Raw genomic sequence first — 25,946 nt, 5'->3', positions numbered from 1 at the left:
GCTCCTCCAGCGTTAAAGCCCCTTCGAACACTTCCTCTACACCTGGCCCTCCCCTCTCCCCCACTGCCTCAGCTGAGCACCGTGCTCCCTCCCACACCGGGGGGGGGGGGAGGGGGGGCTCATCCAGGCTCCCGACCCCACCCCGGATTTCACTCTCGCTCCCTGAAAGCCGCTCCCTGCACACCCTCTGTCCGGTGCCTAAAAGTTCTCACTCTGGGGCCAGGCTTGGTCCGCAGGAGGCTCGGGAAAGGGGGTGCAGAGAGGAGCCCCCATTAACCCCGCCACAGAGCAGGGGTGTGGGCAGGGGTGTGGACAACACGTGGGCTCGAACAAGAGGCTGGGAGGGGCTGGGACAGAGGACAGCCTGAGAGCAGAGGTGAGGACGCCAGGGGGCCGCCTGGCCACTCCATTCCATAGCTCAGAGCCCCTAGCGGGGCCGGGAGGCTCAGGGAGCAGCCACTTGACTTGCGGGCAGACACATGAAGGTCTTTAGGCCCCAGGAGGAAGGCCCCTCTGCCCGCACCTTGGGATGGGGGCTCCCTGGGACCAGGACAGAGGGAAGGGATGGGAGAGCCCTGAGAACATATCCAGGCACAAAGGGGGCGGAGCCTTTTTCCTCGGCTGGTGCTGTCCGTCCAGGGGGGCGGGCCTTTCCCTTATCCCTGACCCGAGGCCCAAGGGCAGAGGACTGAAGTGTGAGGGCATGGGCTGGCGCACGCTGAGGTGGCCCAGGCACCGGATGGGGGAAGGGAGGCAGCCGCAAAGCGGTCCCCAGAGCCCCCGCCCACCGCACTCTGTCTGTCCCTCACCCGTCACAGTCGGGCCCCGGATAACATCGGAGCCCCAGTCCCTGCTCGTGGACCTGGGCTCGGAGGCCGTCTTCAGCTGCGCCTGGACCGGGAACCCCTCCCTGACCATCGTCTGGATGAAACGGGGCTCCGGTGTGGTGAGTCAACTGCTCAGACCCCAGGAGCCTCTGCCTGGGATGGGGGACCCCAGTCCCGGGGGCACTGCCTTCCAGGGCCCTGTCACTCTTATACCGGGGTGTCGGACTCCAGTGAGCTACAGGAAGAGGCTCCAGAAAGAGAAGAGGGCACCCCAGGTACCCACAGGGACCTCCTTGGCCCTTCACATGAGCAGCCACTGTGGGTTTCCCGCCGTGACCCTGGGAAGAACAGCTGGGGGTCACCCACACACTGGGAGTGAGAGGCACAGAGTTGGCACCCGTTAGCTTTTGGGTTTGCGTTGCTCTCTCTGTGCCTCTGCTAAGACGGGCGTGTTCTTCAGTGTGCACAGGAGCGTGTCTCCGGAGAACCGGCCAGAGCCGGCAGGAGGTGAGGGAGGCAGAAGCCAGGATTCTGACTTGGAGCTAGCCAGTGCTTTCTTTTCTTCCCCCCAACCACATCCCAAAGCGATACTGGAAATGACTGGGAGAGGCAGGTCCGGGGGCCTGCAAAGTCAGCTGTAGGGTCATTGCTCCGGCAGCCCCTCCCTGTATGAGGCCGCCTCGGGGCACAGCCAGGGAGTCCCCCCTCCTCCACACTCATTCCACACCCCACCTCCAGGGCTGCCTCCCACCCTCCGTGGTGTGGGCTCCCCACACGCAGGTGCTGCCCAGTAACCGTCCGTCTCCTCCCTGGCCCTGTTCTTACTGAGATGCCGCACACGTGTGGCTTTCACCGGGCCTGTCCGAGGAGTCCCTGGTTCTGAAAGACAGAGAGCACCCGCCCCCACTCTTCATGTCTGATGCACCCCGATTCTCCTAGGTCCTGAGCAACGAGAAGACCCTGACCCTCAAAGCCGTCCGCCAGGAGGATGCTGGGAAGTATGTGTGCCGAGCCGTGGTGCCCCGGGTAGGGGCCGGGGAGCGAGAGGTGACTCTGACTGTCAATGGTAAGACCCCCCGCCACTCCTGCCGGGGCAGGGGGTAGAGGGAAGGGAGAGGAGAGACAACCAACATGTCTGGGTCCCAGGCAGTGACCCACGGGACTGTCATCCGTTCTGGGCCTTGCCATCACCCCCAACTACAGGTGCACGAGTCTCTGCTGGAACCCAGACACCTCTCTTCTTCTTTCTCTCCTAAGGGTCTCAGCCCTGAAAGTGGTAGCCGACAAGTTTTATCTTGGCCAGGAAAGAAGGGTCAGGGGTCACTGGGCAGCCAAAGCCATACCCATCCTTTAACTTGACCTCGGCCCTGGCGGGAATTTAGGGCGCGTCTCTGGACTCCGGGTTGGCCTTTTCCCATTGCAATAGAGCCACCCAACTGGACGAGACCAAGTGCGGGGGCGGGGGGGACGCGCGGAGAGGGGGTCCCGCTAAGGGGCGGGGAGGTGCCTTGTTGCATATAAAACCACTACAGCAGGAGAGGGCTTTCACGCCTCCCCAGGACACAGCGGGAGGCACTAGATGGCCTGGCTGACCCACGACACTTGTGGCACCAGGACAGAGATTCGGGGTCCCTGCTGTGAGGCAGCCTGGGCCACCGTCAGAAACCCAAGGTGGTTTGAGAGGGTGAAAGACCCTAAGGCCAGTCCTTCTGCCTCTTCCAAACTTCCCCGCCGCTGGGTTCCTGGTGTCCTGCTTCAGGTCTGTCATGGCCGGAGCCCCTTGCAAGCCTGCTCCTCCCCCCCTCCCCCACCCCCATCTGCCAGGGCTGAGCCGAGTCCCAGGTGGCTTCATCTTGACCCAGGAAGCTGCATTGATGTGCCCACTTTGCTAGAAAACTAACCAGCTCGGTGCCCCCTTAGCCACCCCTCCTGCTGTCCCCATTAACCAGCCCCCCTCCATCTGTTTCCTTTCCTCTCCCCATTAACCGGCCCCCCTCCATCTGTTTCCTTTCCTCTCCCCATTAACCGGCCCCCCTCCATCTGTTTCCTTTCCTCTCCATGACCCCATGGGCTATGGCAGCCCCAGAATGGGGTTACCCACCCAGACCCCTGAGTGCTTCCGGGCCACCTGTGCTGGGCAGAGCCCTGCCTCAGGGGCCTTCCTGCCTTTCCTGTGTGTCCCTAGGACGCCACCAGCAAATGGGCACCGCAAGGCTAAAAATAACAGCATCTGGTGGCGCCTCCGTGTATCCATGGCAACAGGCGGCAGCCTTTTCCTGCCGCTCTGGGTCTGACACTCACCACCCCCCCTCCAACCCCCAATGCCAGCCCTAGGAGGGCGTTGGGCAGTGCTGGCCCATGACTCGCCTGGGACCAGCCAGTCTGGGGATCCTCTGACTCAGAGAGGCCTCCGGGGCCCCCAAGCCTGAAGCTTTCAAAGGAGCTGGGGGAACCGGGGTGACTAAAGGAGGGACTGACAATCCATTGTCCCTTTAGACATTCGGGGATTCCCAGCAGAGATTTGAAGTGGTTTCCTGGGGAGGTAACGCACATCTTGGAGGGACGCGTCTCTTGGATGGGACACCCCAGCCTGGGCCTGGGCATCTGCCCAGGAGTTCATCTGCTCCCTCCAGGGTCTGGCTCTCAATCCCCTGTTCCTGCCTCCAGTCCTGCATGAGCCCCCCTGGGTGGCGAGGAAGAGAATGCCCTAGGGATGGGAGTGAAGCAAGGGAGCTGTTTGTTGCTGCTGAACGAGGGGCATCTCGCCCTGAGGCAGGGGTGGAGTAAGTGGCCAGGGAGAGGAGCCTGCCAGCCGCCCGGGCTCCTGCCCCTGGAGGATCTGACTTTCTGAAGGGATCCAGAATGATGGGGCTTTCTTCAGAACAAATCCGAGCCGCTGGGACCTCCAGCCATTGCCCTCTGGGGTTCAGCGGGCACAGGTGCCGGTTGCTTTGCTCGCTCCGGGATCTCAGGAAGGGGAGGCGAGCCGTGTGACGACTGCACGGTGACTCCCTCAACCCCATCCACCTCGATTCTGAGCTCTGGTTTCTTTTAGGAAGCGCTTTAACAGACGCATTTGCCAGAGAGCCCGCCCCTCCCCCCCCCCCCCCCCCCCCCCGCCCCGGATGCCTAGCTCCTGGAACGGGGAGGGGAAGAGGTATTCTGGTTTCATCACTTCCATCCCAGCTGCGGCACAAAGCCCGTTGGAGTTCCCGAAACGCCCGGCCCTCCTGCCTTTTCCTGGCGTCGAGGGCTCAGCCCACTTGTAAAGCCAGCTGAGTGTGGAAGCCCTCATCTGGAGGGTCCCCCCCACATCTGCCTTCCCCAGCTCCAAGCCATTTGCATCCTGAGCTCAAAAAGTCACCTGAGTGTCTCCCAGTAGCTTTTTTTCCCCTCGGCTGAGAGCTACTCATAGAAATGCAAATCCGGTTTAATTAAGGCGGCTAATAAACAGCAAATTACGTTGGCAGCAGGTTTTTGTTTTGTTCCCAGCATCGTATTACCTGTCCTGAGGTCCCTTTCTCTGCCTCCCTCGCTTCCTGTCACCTGAGCCCTGGCCTCTACCCAAAGGATTGGGAAGAGGGCACAGGGGCCTCCACCCTCTTCCCCCTGGCTTCAACTGCCCACCCAGCCAGGGAGTTGGCTGCAGAAATGCCGGACTAGCCGCTCCCCCATTGGCCAGGCCCGGCGGGCATCAGCCAGGAGACGGGGGTAGATAAAAGGCAGACTAGACAAGAAGCATTGCTGGACTTCAGGTAGACTCGCCAGGCTGTCGGATGCAGCCAGGGAGACAGGTACTCCAAGACCGTGCCTTGTCACACGTGCACAAGCACACATACATGCACACACGTGCTCACATATGCACAAGCTGGGTGAGAAGGTGTAGGGGTCAGCTTTGGAGCCAGGGCCTCACCTGGGCCATCTGGGATCTCCTGAGACCTGTGTGAGAGGAAGGCTAAGAAGTGCCCAGGGCATTGTGCCTCTCCGGTGAGATTCCTTCCGCCCCCCTCAACATCACCATTTCTCCAAGGCCTCCCTAGAAGCTGGGCCCTGCCCAGGACACCCGGTTTGTTAGGCAAGCGCGCCCTCTACTGGAGACCTGAGAAAATGGCTTGGACTGGAACAGCTGGCTAAGGTGGAGGTGCCCGCTCATCACTGCTATACCCTTCCTCCCTGGCAGCCCCCCACTCCCTTGTCAGGCTGACCACCTCCTTCACAAAGCGTTCCTGTTCCCTATCCACCAGGAAGAATTACCCTCTCTCCTCTGAGCCAGCTGGCACTTCATCCGTACGCTCCTGGGGTCCCAACACTCGCCACGTCTTCTCATTCATTTCTGTTGTGGAGAAAGGGAGACCCCCCCCCCCCAACCTCCTCTGGTTGTTGTAGCTGGTGGAGTAATCGAATCGATTTGTGACAGATTAACAAGAGATAATAACCTACTTTAATTACATGCGTACATACAGGAACTCCACATGCGTGAGAGAGGGACAGAGAGTTAAAAGGAGGTGAATATGGCACCCCGAGCTAAGGAGAAGGCAGGGCGGGCACCTTGGGGCTGCAGGGGGAGGTCAGAGCAGGACGATAAGAGCAGCAGATGCTCAGTCATTCCTAGTCTGCCCTGCTGTACACATAGGTCAGAAATGCCATCTCCGACGACGTCTCATTATAGGGAAGGGCCCTCCTGTAAATTCTTACAGGTAGTTAAGGGAAGATGTAAGTTTCTCTGGAGCCCACACTTCACAGTAGCACATGTAGGGGTGACTCATTCTGAACCCCTGCAATGTCTTCTGGGCCTTCTGACTCAGAAGCATCCGCTCATGACCCCTTAAGAGGTTCGTGGCGGATGCTTGCAATTCTCCTGGTATGCACAAGCCTTCAGGACATGTCTGCTGAATGACTGACGTCATGAATGAACTGAGCCCTCCCATGAGGGGCCCAGCCAGGTACCTGCCCTTCCTGAATCCCTGACGTGATCTGTTTCCCCCACAGGCCCCCCCATCATCTCCAGCACCCAGACCCAGCACGCCCTCCACGGGGAGAAGGGCCAGATCAAGTGCTTCATCCGGAGCACGCCGCCGCCTGACCGAATAGTGAGTCCTCAGGGCGGGGAGGGGTTCGCAACAGCCCACAGCTGTGGGCGCCCGGGGAGTCAGCCACACCTGGGCTCCCTCTCCTCGGCCTGCCCGCCCAGCCTGCCAGAAAATCACTCCCCTTTGCTCTCTGGGAGAGCCGTCATGAGGACAAAAGTCACGGGTGGGCTGTCTCCTCTTTCAGAGCAGGCTGTCCTGCCAGGGTCCGTCGGCAAGTGTGTTTCATGCCTCCCTGCCCCGGAGCTGGGCGCTGGCATCAATAGTTCTAACAGAATTCTGCATCCTGGGGCAGGGGAGCAAGTGGGGGGAGCAGAGGGCAAGTGGGGGGAGCCAGAGAGAAAGTGGGGGGAACAGGGGAGCAAGTGGGGGAGCAGAGAGCAAGTGGGGGGAACAGGGGAGCAAGTGGGGGAGCAGAGAGCAAGTGGGGGGAGCAGGGAAGCAAGTGGGGGAGAAAGGGGGGAAAAAGAAAGATACACGATTTCTTCACCCTCCTGGGTTCAAGTTCTTGGCCAAATCCTACGCAGAGTGCAGTTTATAGTGGCAAACCCCGCTCCGCGCCTCCAGAGTCCCCCTCTCGGCCTTCGTCACGGAGAATGAAAGCTGCCTCATTCATCAAGTTTTCTCTCTAAAAGTGTCCTTGTTCCCCCCATCACCCCCTTCCTCAGAACCCGTATCTCCACGCAGTGCAGCTGAGGCAGCCCCACCCACGCCCACCCCTCCAGGCACTGGCAGTGCTGACAGGGAGCCTTGTGCCCCAGCCCGCCTGAAGCTGGCGGAAGCCCAGGCATAAACCCAGGAGGATGAACACTGGGCAGCACTGGGGGGGGGGCGAGGCAGGCATTGTGATTAGGAAGCCCAAGGCCGAGGAGGGTCCTCCGGGCCAACTCCCAGGGGCAGTTCTACTTCCCATGGTCCAGCAGTGCCAGGGAGGCGTGGGGCGCGTGCCCGGCTGGGGCGCTGAGGCGTCCTGTACGGGAGGTATTACTAGGGAGGTATGATTCTTACTCTCTCGGGCATTCCGTTAACTCGCTGAAAGAGTCACACAAAACTGCAAGAATTCACACATGGAACGAATACCTACGCCTCCCCGTTCCCGCGCCTTTTTTTTTTTTTTTTTTTTTTTTAATTATAAGCACAACACACGCCCATTGTTGCCCATCCCCTTCACTCTCGCGCATACTCAGTCTTCTGCGTAGAGTCTAACTCCAGCCAGAAGTGGGTTCTCACGGGGCGATTTCGGCCCCAGAGGATGCATGGCGTCGCCTGGAGACACCGTGGGTTGTCACCCTGGAGGGGTGCTGCTGGCTCTGTGTGAGAAGGCATCCCACAAGTCACAGGACAGCCCACGACCGAGAATGTCAACGGTGCGGGGCCTGAGCAGCCACTCCGCTCCGGGGCCCTCGGAGCACGGTCCCACCTCCAGGACCACATTCTCAGGAACCTGAGCAAACAGGGCGTGCAGGGGCCTCCCGTGCGTGCAGGTGAAACAGCTCAGGGGAAATTCAGCGATCACCCCTGGAAACCGAGCTGGAATAAGGTGGTCACAGCTCTCAGAACATAGTTGTGTCCAGACATGACACAAAGGTAACCAAACGAGCCCTGGCCAGTTCCTCTCAGAGGTCAGAGCATCAGCCCCCGGTCCAAAGGGCCGTGTGTCTGACTCCCAGTCAAGGGCACGTACCTTGGTTGCAGGCTGAATCCCGCACGCGCCTGAGCAGCCAATCAATGTGTCTCTCTCACATCAATATTTCTCCCTCCCTCACGCTCCTTCCCCTCCACACTCTCTAAAAGTAAATCAATGGAAAAAAATACCCTTGGGTGAGGGTTAAAAAAAAAAAAAAAGGTAACAAAACTAGAGTCAGTCTCTCCGGGCTGGTCCTCTGCCTCCAGCAGCCAGGGGCAGCGCCGGGCTGGTGGGAGCATCCGGGAGGCATGGCACAGGCCAGCCCAGGGGGCTCCCGTCACCGCCCGGCCTCTTTCACTGGCCTGGAGAGGGGTCCAGTGCCAATGTACATGAGGACCCTTCTCAAAGGACATGTCCTCCGAGGTGGCCCAGCTCTGTGTGTGTATGTACTAGTACATGTGTACATGTATGTGTGTACGTGTGTGTGTGCGCGGGTTGACACTGTGGGGTAGGGTGGGGCGCTGTGTGCATGTGTTATGTGTGTGTGGTGCATGCACATTTGCGGTGTGTTGGGGTGTGCATGTGCCTGTGTGTACGTGTGCCGGGGCTGGTGACAGCGGGCGTGCCTGTGAGCCTGGCAAGGCCAGCCCTGCAGCATGAGGCGACGCGGTGGTCCCCCTGCGGGTGGCCCAGGCAGGGTCTCCTCCTGATTCTGGCACCCCGGGCAGGCCTGGTCGTGGAAGGAGAATGTGCTGGAGTCGGGGACGTCGGGGCGCTACACGGTGGAGACCGTCAGCACGGAGGAAGGCGTCATCTCCACGCTGACCATCAGCAACATCGTGCGGGCCGACTTCCAGACCATCTACAACTGCACCGCCTGGAACAGCTTCGGCTCCGACACCGAGATCATCCGGCTCAAGGAGCAAGGTGGGACGGGGACCCTCCCGCCCAGGGCAGGGCCGGGCAAGGCCTCTCAGGCCCTGGGGGCACAGGAGTGAGCGGGTAGGACCCAGGACAGGCCGCAGTGTTCTGCTCGCCCGCCACACCACGCAGCCTTGGACCGGCGGGGGTGGGAAGCGCCCTCCCTGGCCCCGCTCCCCTGAGGCCAGGGGCAGAGCCCACACAGGAGGCCAGGACACCAGAGGGGTAGGAAGCTGCTCAGGGAGGTGGCCTGTCAGGGTGAGGTTTCAGGGAAAGGGACCCCAGAGCGAGCCAAGTTCATGGCCATGCTGAGCCGCCAGCACCTTCTAAAGGCCCCGCTTGCCTGCGCTCAGCATGTACCTGGTCCGACGCCAAGGTGCCCTCAGGGATGTGCGATCCACTGAGGGGCAGCCTGCGACCCTGGGCGGGACACAGGGAGACCCTAGGGTGGATGTGTTGGGGAACCTGGCCTAGCCAGTTAGCACGACAAGCCAGTCCAGACACCCCAAAGCCCCCCAGAGGTACCCAAGCTGAGCTAAAGGGAGGCGACTGAGCTGCCCTAACCACTGGGTGGGGGAGCCCAGACCGTCTGCAGTTCCCCTGGGACAGTGGTCGGCAAACTGCGGCTCTGTTGACTAATGAGTTTGCCGACCACTGCCCTGGGACATGGGAGATGCCTGGACCAAGGGGCTAAGCAGGGAGCAGCCAGGGGGCTGTTCTGAGCAGAAGGGCTCAGTGGGAGAGGCAGGGGAGGTGAGGAGGAGGAGGAGAAGGAGGGAGGGGGTAGGTTCACTATGACCTGGGTGCAGACTGCCCAGCTCCTGGTCATGAACTCCAGTCTCTGCTCCAAGGTCTCACATGGGGGAAGGGTGCACAGAGTGGGATCCGGAGGCGCTCGGCGCAGCCGCGGCACACGGGGTCCTGAGATGGGCTGCAGACCTTGCCCCTCTGCCAGGGTCATCCAGGGGGCCTCAGCCCTGGCACTCTCTGACCCCTCCAAGATGAAGGCCCCCCACAGGCTGACAGGCCCTGGCAAAGGCTCTGGGCCAAGCAGGTGGTCCCCGCTGGGCCCTCGGGCCCCAGGACCCTGTGGGTCACAGCGTCTCCCCACACCTCTCCCCTAACCGGTGCTGCTTCGCATAATGCTTTGCACATACTTTGCATAACATCATCCACACATCATCCCAAACCTCCGGTGCCTGCTGCTTCCCCTCCATGTCTTCCCCTCGGTGCCCCCACCCCCCATGCTCTCCCCTTAGTGTTCTCACCCCCCTCTCAGACACCCCCCGACTCCCCCTGCCCCACTTAGCCTTGACTTCTCTCTCTGGCCCCTTCCCCCTGAGTCTCTAAGTCTCTCCTAGTTCAGTTGGGATGGCCTAGGTCTATTGGGGAGTCCCGAAGGCATGATTGAGGAGGGAGCCCCCTCACCCCAGACCCCTGCAGGTGGCAGCCCCCCCAGTCCCAGGCCCTGGCTGTGGACGCTTGCTTTATTTCCAAACAGGTTCGGAAATGAAGTCGGGAGCCGGGCTGGAAGCAGGTACGGAAGGAGACATGAGAGCTCCCTGGGTTGGGGGAAAGGGACCTCAGGGCTAGTGGGGGAGGGAACCCCAAAGGGAGTAGGGAGGCCTGTGCAAGCTGCTAACTTCTCCGCCCTCCCCCATCTCGAGGGGTCAGTGCAATCGGAGCAGCAGGGAGAGGGGTTCCCAGCCACATGGGTCAAGGAACCCCAGACGCCATCCTCCTAGTCCACGGCCCCCAGAGCCACAGGCTGCTTGCTGCAGGGACCAGGCTCCTGTGCCCTCTGCTCTGTTCCTCCCGTCCCTTCCCTTCAAAAGTCCTGGCTCCTGCCCTGTGGGGCAGCCTCCCTCTATCTCTATGCTCTTCCTGCCCTTCCAGCTTCTCACATCATCACCAGCTCAGCAGGGGCCTCCAGGGGCCCGGGCCTCCAGCCTGCTGTGGCCTGTGCCATCCATGCTAATCCATGCTTGCTCATGGCTGCCTGCTCCCACGCCTGCCATTCCCCAGGGCGCTGTCCCACCACAAGGCACCTCCTTCCACTGAGACACCTGGCCCCAGAGTGGCTGTCAGGATCCCTGGGTTGAGCTGCTCTGTCTTGGGCCCCACAGGAAATGCACCCCCCCCCCCCAAGCAGAAACCCAGCAAAGAGGATCAGGGCATTGCAAACCTGATCCCCCACCACGCTGGCCCGGAAGGAGCTGGGGCCGGTCAGTTCCTTCAGCCCGCTTCAGTGGGGCACAGGCCAGTTCAGGATCAAGTCGTCAGCCTCCTGCTGTCCTCCCGAGGCCCCTCCGAGCCCCTCCTGGTGCTGGCCATGGTGTCTCCTGCCGTTTCTATCCCACATGTATCTGCCCACCTTCACCCAGAGGTCTCTGCCCCCTCCTGGCTGGGACTCCACCTCCTCAGGTGAAGAGGAGGCTGAATGGGAGGGCGGCTCCTCCCTCCAGTCCCTCTCTCTCCGGGGGAAATCGGAGGGGTGCTGTGTCCAGGAAAGGACAACCAGCACAGCGGGCAGAGGCCAGACCGCAGGAGGCCAGGCAAGGCCACAGAGGAAAGCCACCCAACTCCCCCCCCCCCCCCGCAGCCCCCTCGCCTCCATCAGGCCCTCCTCTGCCCCTGCCCTCGCCCTCCTGCTCCAGATAAGATGGTGCCTTCCAGCTGCAAACAGCTGAGGGACAGGTGGCTCACAGGATGCCAGAGGCAGAATGGGCTTCTCTGGTTCTCTAGTTTCACAGCCAGGCTCTGAGCTTCGCTGAGACAAGACCAAGTCCTTCCAAGGAAACGCGCTAGGCATCCGAGGAGGACCCAGGTCAAAGCCCAAATCAATCAAACGCAAAAGCACAGAGCCAACGAGCTCCCAACGCCGTTTCCCTTTCCTGATGGAATGGAAACGGGAGACAGAATCCTCCGCTTGTCAGAGCAAGGTCACCGAGGTCGAGCCCTGCGCTCCTGACTGTGGAAACCTCCCCACGCACCTGCACTGCCGATCCCTGAGTGTTTGCCCCACCCACCTCCTCCCACCCTCCCTGCCTCTCCCACAGTGGCCCCGGCCACCAGCAGGCAGGTCACAAGGAGCTGGGGTGGTGAGTCCTGGGCTGGAAGGATGCACCAGCATAACCGCCACCACCACCGCCACCCAACGGCACCTTCTCCAGCCAGGACGCAGGGAACAACCGCCTCCCCCAAGCAGCATCTCCAAGGGCCAGGGTTGCAGTCTTCTTCTTCTTCTTCTTCTTCTTTTAACTACATTTTTATTGATTTCAGAGAGGAAGGGAGAGGGAGAGAGAGATAGAAACATCACTGATGAGAGAGAATCATTGGTCGGCTATATGCCTCCTGCACGCCCCCCACTGGAGATCGAGTCCTCAACCCTGGGCATGTGCCCTGACCGGGAATCGAACCCTGACCTCCTGGTTCATAGATCAACACTCAACCACTGAGCCACGCCAGCCAGGCTCTTCTTCTCTTTAAATAAACTGACAATGAGAGGCTAACCCACAGCCCAAGACAGACAACTAGATGTCCCCATCATCCACACTGAGAATGTGGCCTGGGCTGGAGGGAGGCAGCACTAACGCTACGAGGAAATTTCCTCCCCTTACGATTTAAATCTGTGACAGTCCTCCTTCCCCTATGGAAACCGGCCAGAGGCTGAGTAGGGCTGGGGGCCAGGCTCAGTTCCAAGGCCTTTAGCTGCATTCCCTCACCTAAACCCCATAGCACAGCCCTGCGTGGGTGGTGTAACCGTCCCACTTCACAGTTAAGAGAGGTTAAGTAAGTTGCTCAGAAGTAATGGCGTCGGGGCTGTACAGAGAGCATGGGAGATTTGGCGGCTACTGTGTGATACAGTGGACGGAGCTGGGCAGGATGGGAGTGGGGCAGAGTGGGGGTTCGGGGGAGGGACAAGAGGAGACCCAGACTTGCCCTGGCCCCACTGATGCTGAGTGCCCTTGACCAAGTCACTTGACTTCTCTGGGCCTCAGTGTTTCCATCTGTAAATGAGAGACGTGGACTCAGTGGGCCCTCAGGTCTCGGTGCCCCTGCAGTCTCTAGTTCTATTCCCCATGGACTATTCCGGGCCCCAAATCGTGTGCTCCGGCCCCATATGCAGCCACAGAGAGGCCAGGGCTATCTGGAAGAGCATCCTGCAAACCCCCGCCCCAATACCACCCTCCCTACCCTCATCTCTACTGGGCTGGGGCAGGCACAGACCACAGAGACCCAGCCGGGAGTAGGGCTTTGCCTAGCTGCAGTCCTGGGCCCCTTGAGAAAGCTTGCCAGGATGCCCAGAGGACTGGCCTAGGAGAGGAAGGAGCAGGACTTGGTCGGGGGGGGGGGGGGCCAAGGAAAAGGGGCCCTTCTCCTTAAAGAGGGGAGGGCTGTGATCCTGCTCTCTTGGCCCGGAAGATGGGCCTCGGACACCTACAACTGCAGATGCCCAGCAGGCCCCTAGGGGGCGCTGCTGCAACCTGAGCACTATTTCTAAAGGCTGGTTGTCTGTGCCCAGCCTCTTGCACCTGGGAAACAGAGGAGAAGGAAAATGCAAACCGAACGGACAAGGACAGTGACCACAGTCATTTCTCAAAGACAAGCCAGGACTTACGATTCTTCAGCCACTGCGTGATAGACCGGCTTAACCCCCGGAGACCTAACCGTGCCAGCCCTGCCTCTCACCTCCCCTGTCCTCTCCCCGGCCCCCCTCCTGTGTCTGCTTGCCTCCCTCTCCCACCACCACTGCTCCCCTGTCTTCCTCCTGCCCTCTCCCCCTCCCCATGTCCCACCTGAGCTGCCCTGTTGGACTCTACCTGGGCCTGTCCGGCGCCCCCTACAGGCACTTCCCGGAAGGGCCCTGTGCAGGGCTCTAGCCCCGCTTGGCTAGGGAACTGGGTGAGATCCCAGGGAGCGTGGGCTATCGGATCCCTGGTCAGCTGTGCCTGCTTCTCTCCCACAGAGTCCGTGCCGATGGCCGTCATCATCGGGGTGGCTGTGGGAGCCGGCGTGGCCTTCCTCGTGCTCATGGCAACCATCGTGGCCTTCTGCTGTGCCCGCTCCCAGAGAAGTACGGGGGAGGGGAGGACCCAGGATCTCGGGGAGGGGGACAGAGAGAAAGCCAGGCTTAGGCCACCCCAAGAGCAAGGGAGCAGGAGGCGCCCTGGTGGTGCTGGGAGCTGCGGGCAGGGATGGGCCGTGTGCATCTCCATACGAGCAGGGCTTTGCGGGCGCTGGGCACGTAGTGGGCACTCCGCCGAGGGGGCGCTGGACTGCACTAAACCTACCCCGACAGGGCAGTCAGCCAGCACTGGGGATTGACCACGTGTAGCCAGAGAGAACGCTAGAAATCCCGCCCTCCGAGGCCAGCGAGTCCAACCTGAAAAGCTGGTCACCCACACACGAAAAACAAAAAGGAATCACTTTGTGCAGACTTTTAAAGGCCTTCCTTCTGCCACGGGCAATAAAATCTCACATCCTTGAAGATCGTGTGCGAGTTCCCATCCCGGACACAGCGCTGACATTCCATGTGACGGACACAAGCAGACGTGTCAAATGGGATGGCAGCGCAGAGGTGAAGACAGCGCAGGCACAGTCCTCTGGTCCCGCTTCCTCTACATGGGAGCTTGGGCGGGGCCACAACTACCCCAGCCTCAGTTTCCCCAGGTGTAACAGTCAGGGGGTGGGGAACATGACTTGTGTGACTCCACGCAGCCCTAACACAGTGCTGTGAGCACAAGGCAGACGTGAATAATCAGAGTAAGCCTGCCCCCTCCACCACGTGGCAGCCTTCGCTATGGGAGAGAGCTGGTGCTCCCCTTACACCCCTCCCCTCCAAGCTAAGCGGCCTGGACGCCCCCAGTGGTGTGGTCTCAGGACCTCCCTCACCACTCTCTCCGTGGAAACTCTAGGGCAGCAGATTTTAGCCAGAATTTTCTAGCAAGTTGCCAACTGAAAATTGGCTGCCTCCTCTAGAATTTGCCCAGTCTCCATCCTGAAAGCACTGACTCAGGAGCGGGACCACCTCACGGCAGGGATCTCTCTGCTTCGGGCAGGAGGTTGACCAGTAGGTCCTTTCTAACAGTCAGGTGTGTGATGCTCTGAAGGGGGAGCTCAGAGCCTGCTACAGGGGGTCAGAGAAGATCCCCAGAAGGGGAGAGACTTTAGTAGCATGAGAGGGCCTCGCTCTATGTGGTGGACGAAGGAATGAGGACAGCCTCGTAAGCCCCAGAAATTGCAGTGACGGGCGGAGGTGCATGCAACCGGGAGCCCACAGGGGCAGAGCTCTGAGGCCCAGAGCCCTCAGCTCATCTAGACAGGGTCCTGCTGGCAGGTGGGACGTAGTGAAGCCACAGGGTTCCGGGGCTGGAGGGTAAACTCCAGGGGCCCCGGGGGTGTGGGAGGGGCTGGCCATCTCAGGCCCTGATGCCCGAGGATGCAGACGGAACCTGTCATCTCCACGTTCCTGTTTTATGTCCAGATCTCAAAGGTGTTGTGTCGGCCAAGAACGATATCCGAGTGGAGATCGTCCACAAGGAGCCTGCCTCTGGCAGGGAGGGCGAGGAGCACCCCACCATCAAGCAGCTGATGGTGAGAATGCTGTCCTACCCCCCACCCCGCCCCAACCTCTGTGCCCCGAAGTCCTGGACGGCAAGACCCCCGGAGCCTGAGGTGCTTCGTGAAGCAGCGCATCAGTCACGACACGCCCTTCCCCCCATAACAGGCCAGGCGCCTGCTCCCGGCCCACGGAGAATGACCCTGTGTCTGCTCTGCTGCGCTCGGGGTTCTAGAGACTCCAGAACATCTAAGGGGCTTGCACAGAACCTGGCCATTCGGTAGGGAGAGAAGACATGCATAAATAGCCACAGGATGTTGCCATATGACTTATAATTCTACACACCTCTACCCACAGATATCACAGATATTCAGTATATGCCCCATGTCCCAATAACCGCCCCCCCCCCAAAAAAAAAAAAAAAAAAAAAGTCTGCAAGAGGCATAGGTTCCTCTTCCGGAACTGACTTGCATACCGTAAGCAAATCATAACTTCTCCAGCAGCCCACGCCTATTCCTCCTCCCAGCTGTGCACACAAACCTGAAACACTGCTAGGAAACCCTCGTGGTGATACGCTGCAGGGGGGAAGATCATGGGCTGCTCTGTGCCTCGGTCTCCTCATCTGGGAAATGGGGATGAAAGTAAGAGTACACGGGCCAGGCTGAGGGCTGGGTGGCAAACCCCCAGAGCCTGTGGAGCACAGCACGCTCCCCGGAGATGTCAGCTGTTTTGGGCAGAAATGCCACCTGGGGAGCAGCTACTGAGGTTATTCGGATTATTTAACACACCCACTGTGTGCTGCGTATGCTTTATTTTTTACCTCATGTGTAAGTATTACTTTAATTCTCGGAAATTTAGAGCAATGCCACTGCATTCATTCATCCGGCACCAACATAACATTGGTAACAGCCCTACTCTATGTAGATCAGGCACTGCAGTAGGCACTGGCAAATCAAGGAATTAATCGAAAACATTAAATATGATTCCACCCCAAAAGCGTTTAGGTCAATGACCACAATACCGAAGGCGCTGTTCCAGGTGTGCCGAGGACCGAACGAGAAACAGGAAGTGATCCTTTTCTTCAGCATTTTGGTGTCGGTTAAGGAAGAAAACTTAGTACATCTAAGTCCTTGCTGTGCGGCCCAAGGTCACCGTGATTCCCTGCGACTCCTTCTGAATGCCTTCCCTAAGCCCAGCACTGATGATACCCTGCTCTGCTGGGGCCCCGACCTGTGCCCACTGGTTGAGGTTCTGTAATGATTGTTTTTATTGGTTTTTCAGAGCGAGAGGAAGGGAGAGGGATAGAGAGATGGAAACATTAATGATGAGAGAGAATCACTGATCTGCTGCCTCCTGCACACCCCTACTGGGGATCCAGCCCGCAACCGGGCATGTGCCCTGACTGGGAATCGGACTGGTGACTTCCTGGTTCATGGATCGACGCTGAGCTACACTGGCTGGGCGAGGCTCCGTAATTATTTACCTACAGATCCATCATCCTGATGAGAACAGCTGTATCTTAATCTCTGTGTACCTGGCCCTTAGCACAGTGCTTGCCCTGAAAATTCAGTAAATGCTCAAGGAATTGAATTGAATCAGCCAAATGAAAGCTCTGTAGGGAAGTAAGCTCAGTCTTAGAGACCTGCCCCTCACCCACCCTCCCCACCCCCCACCCCCACTCCTGACTCCTTCACCGGCCTCCTGTGGGCCAGGCAGTGGGAGGCAGAGATGGGAGGCTTCTTTCGAGTTGGCCTCTCCGTCTCCTCCTTGGGGCGAGTGGACGTTGGGCCCACCTTCTGCCCGCTGAGCAGCCATCTTTGGGTTGCAGATGGACCGGGGAGAATTCCAACAAGACTCCGTCCTCAAGCAGCTCGAGGTCCTCAAAGAAGAAGAGAAGGAGTTTCAGAACCTGAAGGTAAGCGTGGCCCCGAGCTGTAGGATTGGGTGTCACCTGGCCTTCAGCGCCGAGGGCCCAAGCCCCTGTCCAGACAGACAATGGCAGCAAATAGAAGAGCAAGGCCAGAGGTCACCTTGGGGACAGGTGCCTCTGCTCTCCCTAGGGTGGGGACCCTCCCCGCCCCCTCCCGCCCACAAGCACCTGCTGTCTCAGCCCCACACTAAGGAGGCAACGAGTTCGGGTTGAGGTCCCACCGTTCTCCTCTCCCACGGCCTTTTCACAGATGCATCTGAAAACTGAGTATCTGTGTTCTGGACAAAAAAAAACACAAACACACACACACACACACACACACACAACAACAACAAAGTCTGGTTCTCAAGGAGCCTTGCATTGCGCTGACATAACTAAACGTACCCCACACCCTCCCTGCAGTGCCCTCCCTCTGGGCTGCCACCCGAACACCTGACAGCCCTCTCTTCTCCGGGATCACCCTTCCAGACCCCCTCCCCACCTTTCGCCCCTGCTGTCCCCCCTCCCGTCTGTCCATCCCGGGTAAGGAAGGCCGACTCAGCCTAGAAGCTCAGCGCAGCCTGCCCGCCCCTGAAGCTGCTATGCTCTGACCCCACCCCAGGACCCCACCAATGGCTACTACAGCGTCAACACCTTCAAGGAGCACCACTCCACCCCCACCATCTCGCTGTCCAGCTGCCAGCCGGACCTGCGTCCCGCGGGCAAGCAGCGCGTGCCCACGGGCATGTCCTTCACCAACATCTACAGCACCCTGAGCGGCCAGGCCCGCCTCTATGACTACAGCCAGAGGTTCGTGCTGGGCATGGGCAGCTCGTCCATCGAGCTCTGCGAGCGCGAGTTCCAGCGGGGCTCCCTCAGCGACAGCAGCTCCTTCCTGGACACGCAGTGCGACAGCAGCGTCAGCAGCAGCGGCAAGCAGGACGGCTACGTGCAGTTCGACAAGGCCAGCAAGGCCTCGGCCTCCTCCTCCCACCACTCGCAGTCCTCCTCGCAGAACTCCGACCCCAGCCGACCCCTGCAGCGGCGGATGCAGACTCACGTCTGAGGATCGCGGTCCAGCCCGCGCAGGCAGGCAGGGAGGGGGAGCTGGGGCCACCGCACATCCTGGCTCTCCAGATAACACGGGGACTTTGTAGAGGACCCCAGAACCGGCAGCCTCCAGGACAGCCCGAGCGTCTCTGCCACCACCCTCCTGCGAAGCCCTGATCAAGCACAAATCTGGGGTCCCCAGCGGCCGGCTGTGGAGGCGCGAGGTGGGGGTTCCGGGAGAGGCAGGAGGATGCAGCTGAGCGCCATACTCCCTGCAAGACACCGGTTGGTCCCCAGCCCTTTCCTGGAGGCCCCTCCCTACCGCTTCTCCCACAGGCACTAGATGCAGCTAGAACTTTGCTTTAATGAAACTGCCGATCACTCTCCAGTCTCCCCGTGAGCTCTGCCCCTTGCTGCCCAAAAGCTCTCCTCCTGCGCTTGTGCCCCTGTCCAACGCTAGGGAGAAGAGCAGGGAAGGCTTGCCGGGACACGGAGCTGCCCCAGCGCCCCAGCGCCCTCTGCTGCTCAGAGCCAGGAATGGCCTGGCCACAGGACCCGCTCTCACACACTGGCTGGCAGCCTGCCCCCAATTTGTTCCGTGTTTCTCGTGTCCATACTCTTGCAGTTCTGTCCCCGGACTGATGCCTCTGAACTCTGAGGTGGGACCTGCCCGATCAGAGACTGGTGTCCTGGGAGGGGGAGGAGGGGATGTGAGCACCTCACCTGGGGAGCACCTCACCTGACACGCCCCCTCCCAGGCTGTGAGCCTCACGCTTCCCACCCACCATGCTTTGCATAGTCCCCTCTCCTCTCCCGGCACATCTGAGTTAATACAAGGGGTGCGAGTGCTTTTTTGGTTACGGGACGATGTTTCCTGGGAGAAGTAGGTTTGAGGGGACTAGAGGTCAGGGCTTTAAGATAACAAGACGGGCTTTCTCAGCTGATGAGACTCCAGGGCCCGGGATCCACGCCAGGAGCAGTGGCCCTGTCTTCAGGGAGACTCTGGGCAAGAGAGAAAGCCGTTCAGCGCCTCCCCGCTCCTGCTCAGCACCCGAGAATAAATGTTAGGGTTGTTCCTCCAGCACAGTCGTTCTTCCCTTTTGTTCCCGCACCGCCACCGGAGGAACCCAGCGCTGTGGGGCCCACGGCTCTTTGCCCTCGTATGATTCGATTTTCCTAGACAATGAAGGCAGCCCGTAGCGCTGGTTGTGGTGGCAGCCCAGAGCTCTCCTCGTGGCGGTGCCCAACCAGGAGGGGTGCAGATGCAGGGCTCACCAAGCACCTGGCTCATGCCATGTCCAGCTCAGAGGCCACGTGGCCCTGCTGGGCCCTGGAGGGTCACTGGAGCTCTTTCCGCAACATTCTGCAAGGGAAGTGCCCTTCTTTGCGGGTTCAGGGGAGGAGGCCCTCTTCAAAGAATCAATGGCATCAAAAACCACAACCCTCCAAGACTCGAACCACACCCCAAGGGTGGCCTCGCTTGGGTGGGAAGCTTGCTGTCGTGACAGAAGAGGGGAAGGGATGGGTACACAGAGGCAAGTTGTAGAGGGCTCGTTCAGGGAGCAGCAGTCCAATGGAACTTTGGAGAACCCAAAGGGTCCCAAAGGCTGGCGTTCCCCATACGTTGTAGACCCTTTTCCAACTCCCCCCATAGTCCTTACCATCATGGGAACCTCCACCACAAAGGTCTGTGTTTCTTTCCATACACCGAGTCCTCGGATGGCCCCACCCCACAGGTTTGCCCGCTGCCTTCTTAGCACCTCCACCCAGGAGGGTGTTCAGTTTCCACACGTTTCCTGTCGCTGCAGACCTCCCAGGGCCCCAGATGGCTTCCTTTGCAGCCCCCAAGTCCGAGGGAGTAGAAACTGATGAGAAGTAGAAGTATACACCCCAGTCCCATATCCTGCTTCTTGTACCATTCTGGCCTCGCCCAGATGCCAGGGTATTGGCCCCTGAGCACGCTAGGTTAATCTTGACGAGACTTCTCCTTTCCATGTATGTGTTGCCTTTGCTAAAAGGGAACAAGATCCCAAGACCAGATGCAAAATGCCTTGGTGTGCTAGAATAAGGAAGGGTGACTTCAGAGGGTTTGTCCATTCATTTGTCTGGTCTTCCCCGTCCTGGACGTGAGTGGGAAGTCTTCCTCCTAACCCCCAGCACAGCCTTCCTTGCCCCTGGCCCTCTGCTCCACATACACACGCACATACACACACACACACACGCCCATACACAGCTTTCATAATGGGGTGAAGGCATCCATTCTTTCCGGAAACTCAAGGTTATGACTCAGAATCACCAGAAGCACAGGGAGGAAAGCTGTTCTCCCGTAGAACTGATGGAGCTGGTCTCCCGTCCTCCTGCGGGCACTCCCCAAGTAAGAAGGTGGACTGTCGTGGAAGGGAACAGAGTCCTGACGGGACCGAGCAGTCCAGACTCAGCCAGCCCGTGCCCAATGCCCCGAGTTCCTCCAATGCACAAAGACTGCCGAAGGGACGGGAGGTCAGGGGCAAGGCCTTGGCGAAAGCTGTGTATGCGTGTGTGTGTGTGTGTGTGTGTGTGTGTGTGTGCGCGCGCGCGTGTGTATGTGTGGCAGAGAGCAGGGGGAAATTAGCAGCATCCGGGCTTGTGGAATGTTGAAGAATTGGGAAGAGCTTCGCCTGAGCTGTGTGCATCCCTCAATTGTCTCCAACCCTACGTACCACTCCCACAGGAGCGAGGGTGCAAAAAAGCTGGTAAGGGAAGGTGTAAAAAACAAACAAACAAAACAAAACAAAAATTTTAAAGCCATGGGTAGCTCTGAATTCCCCTGTAGGTGATGTCAAATGAACGGAAATGAGTCTACATTGGTAACCTTACTGAATGCTCACAATTCGACCAAGTCTTACCATCTTACAGGCAAGGGAATGAGGCTTAGAGAGAGGCCGAAAGACTTGCCCAAGGTCACAGAGCGAGCGGGTGGCACACAGGAGATTTCAACACCCGTGATTTCCTCTGTAAAATGTGTCCACCCCACAGTCCCGACTCAAGGCCACTTTCATCGGAGACTGTGCTGAACCGGCCTGTGGTAAAGGCCATCTGCTTGTACCCGCTCTGAGGTGGCTGAGCCGGGACAGAAGCGGGGGGGCTGGCATCCTCCACCTCCAGTCCCCGAATGACCTGGAAAGACCACAGCTCCCCGGGAAACAAAGCTATTCAGTGTATCAGGTCCCCCCTCCCCGACCAAGGCCAGTGTCCAGTTTGCTGATAGTTTTTAAATTCACTGTTGGCTCCGAGTCCCTGGCCGGGAGCCCGGTTTCTCATTCTCAGGCTCGCTATCAGTCTGCAAAGGCCAGAGTTGTTTCCACCACCTCTTCAGCTTTCCCGGGACAGGAAGTGCTGTCGCTGGAGGAGCTGAGGACCACATGGGATCCGGGCCTGGGCCAGCGTATGGACACAAGTGCTGCAGAGCCATAGGCCTCGGGGCTTCCGGAGAGGAAGGGACCCGGGGACATGGCAGCAAGCACGCTGCTGTCCTTGGGAGATTTCTCAGAACAGGAGTCGCGTTTCTCTCTTCCCGTCGGTATGGGGAGGCGTACAGACTATGTATGGCATTTGCTATCTAGGAACCAGCACGAAAATCCCGAGATACACTCCCCAAGTTCAAGGAGCTCCTCCCAGGTGCTGTGTGTGGCGTGTGATGGCCCCAGAAAAGAAGACCAAGGCCGTCCTGTAATCAGTTTCTTCTCTAGGAAGTTTCCCTATCGGAGAAACTCTTTATTAAAATAAAAGCCTACATATTTAAATAAAAACCAGCCTCATTTGCATATAGGTTTTTGTTTAACATACCACTCGGTGTGCCTACCTGAGGAACAAAACACGTAGACGTCAACCTATGACATCTCAACCAAATCTTGAATGTGACCTCCCCTCCCCTTCGAAAAAAGTCTTTTAGGAGCCTCTTACCTAAGTTGTTTTCAGATGTGACCACATGCCAGCCGTTTGCTGCGCGAACATCAAAACTCCCAGCAACCTTGGAGAAATCGATCGCGGATAGAGACCTCTCAGCCTGACCTTTGCTTCTCACGTCCAGTAAGGCTCCCAAGGCCTTTTGCCTGACTCCCTCCGCTTCGGTCTTCCTAACTAGGCCATCAACTGAGAAAAACTGAGGAAATTTCAAGCTACCCTTCCTTCTAAAAATAAGGACTTGTTTTCCCCGGTGAATCCATTGTTGATGTAGGAGAGGGTCCATTCTTCCCCTAACTGCTATTCCTCCTGGTTCCCTCTCCCCGCCCCTCTAAGGGCTGGTCTCTGACATTCACCGAAATCTTTCATTACCACAGGCCCTGAAGTTTTACTCCCGCCCTAGCCCTCGTCTCTTTTTATTTTTTATTTTTTTATTTTTATTGATTTCAGAGAGGAAGGGAAAGAGAGAAAAACATCAATGATGAGAGAGAATCATTGATTGGCTGCCTTCTGCACTCCCCCTCCCAACCCCCATTAGGGGCTGAGCCCGAAACCTGGGCATGTGCCCTGACCAGGAATCGAACCGTGACCTCCGGGTTCATAGGTTAACACTCAACCAACCACTGAGCCACGCCAGCCGGGCTTAGCCCTCGTCTTTAAAAGGCCTTTTGTGAACACACACGGTTTGCATTGACTGTGGTCTACAGCCCTGGTGCCGATAGCCGCCTGACACTCCATGTTCCCAGCTCTCCCCTCTGGAACAGTCCACTGAGCCTCCCCACAGGGCTGGGGCCTCCTCCACCCCTGGGTCACCAGTGCTCCCGGAGCCCACAGACCGGGGAGGTCAGCCATGCAAAGGCATCTAGCTCCTTCGGCTGCTTCTTAACCTCGAGGCCCTGGGAAATGTCTCGGATTGCCATGAGAGCACTCAAGGGTGCCCTTTATAGCTGTCTTTCTTGTGGTGAATCTGTAGTTCTGGATTCAAAGACGATGTAGGCGACGTCTCAGGAAACAGGACTTGGGAGGACTGGGGTCTTCGTAAGTGAAGCTCCTGTGACATCCGCTCCTAGTGATGCCAGAGGAGAAGTGCTGCTTGAGATAGGACCTGAATACAGGGAGTCGCCCCCTGAAGGTCACCCCAAAGTCAGGTTCAGGTCACCCCAAAGTCAAGTTCAGGTGGACTACGTTAAAGATACCTCCTTTGCCTGCCTTGTAAGAAAATGAAAAGGGCCCGGGTCTCGATGCCCACGGACTAGAAAATACATTTGTGACAGTAATGAACTTGGGAGAAATGCTGAGGAAAGAAGGCGGTAGGCACAAAGTGAGATGCATAAGGATTCAGGGCTTCCATAGAAGAGCTTTTAGATAAGAATCCCTATGTGGCTTCTCACCGAAAGTTTCTCTCGCTCTCCTGCCACGCAGGCGACACCAGTGGAGCAGAGCCCACAGAGAAAGAGAACTAACAGATCGCTTTCTGAAGGTATCGCTGAGACACCCAAAAAGGTCAGAGGGTTTAGACATCTCACCGACTGAGATTGTCTCCTCACCCTTTGTAGAGAGCGTCTCCCCACTAATTTCCACTCTTGTGATTTCTTCCCCTCGAGACAGAAACCCATTTTCAAGCAGGAAAAGATACTCTTTAAGCGTTAAAATTGGTGATTATGTAAACAGTGTTTGAGGGAGCCTCAGAATAATAGATGGTTCTGGAATAGCTTAGTTCAGTGACTCCAGCTTCAATCCCCTAGTGTGATTTCAACATCTGAGCCTTCTCTCATTCCCTCCACCCAGCTCCACCCTCCCAGTCTTGCAAGATTCCTCAGAGGAAGCCGTGCCTCTGTGGAGGGGTGGGTGCCCTTGGAAATGTCCGTTTTCCCTGGGAACCTGCAATCTGCCTTCTAATGTTCGTTTTTCCCTAGAAACCTTTGTCAGATCCTCTGTGCTCACCCTCACAGACAGGACTGCGATCTCTCCCACCCGATTCCAGTCCTGTGTACCCCCTTACGTGAAGGAGCGGAGCCTTCCGATACATTTGGGCTCCCCCCATATCTGACATCTGAGACATGAGGTTCACCTCCCCGCCTCAGGTCCTCGGTGCAAAATCCCCAAGACCTCTCACCAGAGAGGTAAACTTGTTGAGAAAGAACTGGAATGGCAAACAGGCTGTAACTACACACACACACACACACACACACACACACACACACACATCCTTCCTTAAACTTCTAAGTTGGAAGAATTTCCCTGGAACCATGTCTGGTACGGAACCATGGGAAGGCTCAAAGCTAACACAGAGCTTTCTGAAGCTGTGATTAAGGCACCAGAAAAGATCAGAAGGTTTAGACATCCAACTGACTGAGATGGTCTCCTCAGCCTTTGTTTAGGAACCTACTGTGTGTGGTACGTGTGCCATCGAAATGGTTAAGTCTCCCCAAACCCTGAAGAAAGGCGTCTGCCTTCAACATGAAAATCACTCCCAGAGCTGTTTGACCTCGCTGCTCATTGTTTGGTTAGGCAAAGCCTGCATTTGAGTCATTTCGCTGGTGTCTTACCCTTCCTTTGCTTGTGGGTGACAAAGGCTTTTCGGTCAGCAGAAAAGGTTACTCTGTACCGGGCAACTAGTTGACCGTCCAGCTGTCCCTCACCTGATTCATTCCCTTTCTGGTATTTTCCATGATGCAAGGCAGCTTTCCAATCTAATGTTGATATCATACTTTACAGTCTACGCAGTGTGCCCGTTCAATCCTTGAGACCTCACGCATGCACGATCACTGGCAGCTGGAGGAGCGGAGGCCCGCTGGGCTGATGACAGGACGGCGGGAGTCGAACCCACGTGGCACCCCACCATCTGCAGTGGTTGCGGGCATCCCACCTTTTCCCGCCTCACAGACCTGCTCCAAGCTCACACTTTTCGCAGACTAGTCAGCCTGGGGGTGTACTTATGTCCTTAGAAAGTGAAAATAAAAACCCAAAGTGGCCCTAACCGGTTTGGCTCAGTGGATAGAGCATCCGCCTGTGGACTCAAGGGTCCCAGGTTCCATTCCGGTCAAGGGCACATCCCCAGTAGGGGGTGTGCAGGAGGCAGCTGATCGATGTTTCTCTCTCATCAATGTTTCTAACTCTCCATCCCTCTCCCTTTCTCTCTGTAAAAAATCAATAAAATATATTTAAAAAAAACAAAAAACAAAAAACCCAAAGTGTCCAAAAGGAAGGCACACCATTTGATGTGAACACAAAGTCCATGTGTTCGTGGGCTGGGTCCTTGCCAAGCTCTGAGCTGGGGGTCCCTTCCCTTCCCTTTCCAGGCCTCTGTGCAGGGCAGGGCTTGTAGGGTCTACAGGGACGGGCAGGTCTCTGTCACTTCCCCGCGTCCAGGTCTGGTCCCCACAGGACACGCTGCCCAGCAGGCTCCACCTCGGATGGAGGCGTGCCCTGGCCGAGCCCCAGAGGCCTCGCTCAGCAGCGACCATCGCCCGCTGCCAGGTTCCCACGGCCACCAGGCCGGCCCGCGCCCACCCGATAGCGCATGCGTACTGTGCCGCTTGCTTTGCGCCCCTCCGCGCCCCTCCGCGCCGGAGGGCGGGGCCAGCTGTTCCGGCTGCTCCTCCTGCGCGTGCGCCTGGTTAATGCCGCTCCAGGATGCGGGGGATTAGGATGGGCTTTGCTCGCAGACCGTGAAGTTGAGAGACGCGTGAGGTCATCCCGGAGTCTAGACTGCTAGAGCAGTGGTTCTGAGTGCTCATTAAATTCCAGATTCCTGCGCCCCAGCGCCCTGGGTCAGACCCAAAAACCTGCATTCTTAAATCGCTGCAAGTGGTGCTCATTGGCTGGACCCACCCTCTGATTTCAAGAAACGTAGGAACTGGGAGCCTGGACGCGGAGAAACGACGGATCCTACATAATGAAGTGGAGAGCTGGTGTAGAACCAGACTGTGGCCTTGCGCGCCGCTGCTTGCCCCTCCTGTTGCCTTCCTGCCCACTGTGTTTAATCAGTCCCAGGCAGGCTGGCAGGCAGATCGCTCAC

At 58.3% G+C, this 25,946-nt stretch overlaps 1 protein-coding gene across 2 annotated transcripts in view; it reads left to right on the top strand.

The window, feature by feature from the left end:
* The window catches only part of KIRREL3 (kirre like nephrin family adhesion molecule 3), a 484,782-nt gene extending 465,718 nt beyond the window's left edge, over window positions 1–19,064 (top strand). The window contains exons 9-17 of one of the 2 annotated variants that reach the window (XM_080649528.1): window positions 819–946; window positions 1,767–1,893; window positions 5,817–5,917; window positions 8,270–8,468; window positions 9,964–9,999; window positions 13,432–13,539; window positions 14,950–15,059; window positions 16,853–16,939; window positions 17,556–19,064. In XM_080649528.1, coding sequence (XP_080505654.1) covers window positions 819–946; window positions 1,767–1,893; window positions 5,817–5,917; window positions 8,270–8,468; window positions 9,964–9,999; window positions 13,432–13,539; window positions 14,950–15,059; window positions 16,853–16,939; window positions 17,556–17,999 — 1,340 coding nt within the window. In that variant the 3' untranslated portion in view covers window positions 18,000–19,064. The remainder of the gene's footprint in view (window positions 1–818; window positions 947–1,766; window positions 1,894–5,816; window positions 5,918–8,269; window positions 8,469–9,963; window positions 10,000–13,431; window positions 13,540–14,949; window positions 15,060–16,852; window positions 16,940–17,555) is intronic. The other variant, XM_080649529.1, reaches the window with a different exon arrangement.
* Window positions 19,065–25,946: the final 6,882 nt, after the last annotated feature.

This window comes from Plecotus auritus (assembly GCF_963455305.1).
Source record: "Plecotus auritus genome assembly, chromosome: 13".
Lineage (NCBI taxonomy): Eukaryota > Metazoa > Chordata > Mammalia > Chiroptera > Vespertilionidae > Plecotus > Plecotus auritus.
Note: the sequence above shows the minus strand (reverse complement) of the source record. Positions and strands in the feature narration are given on the sequence as shown.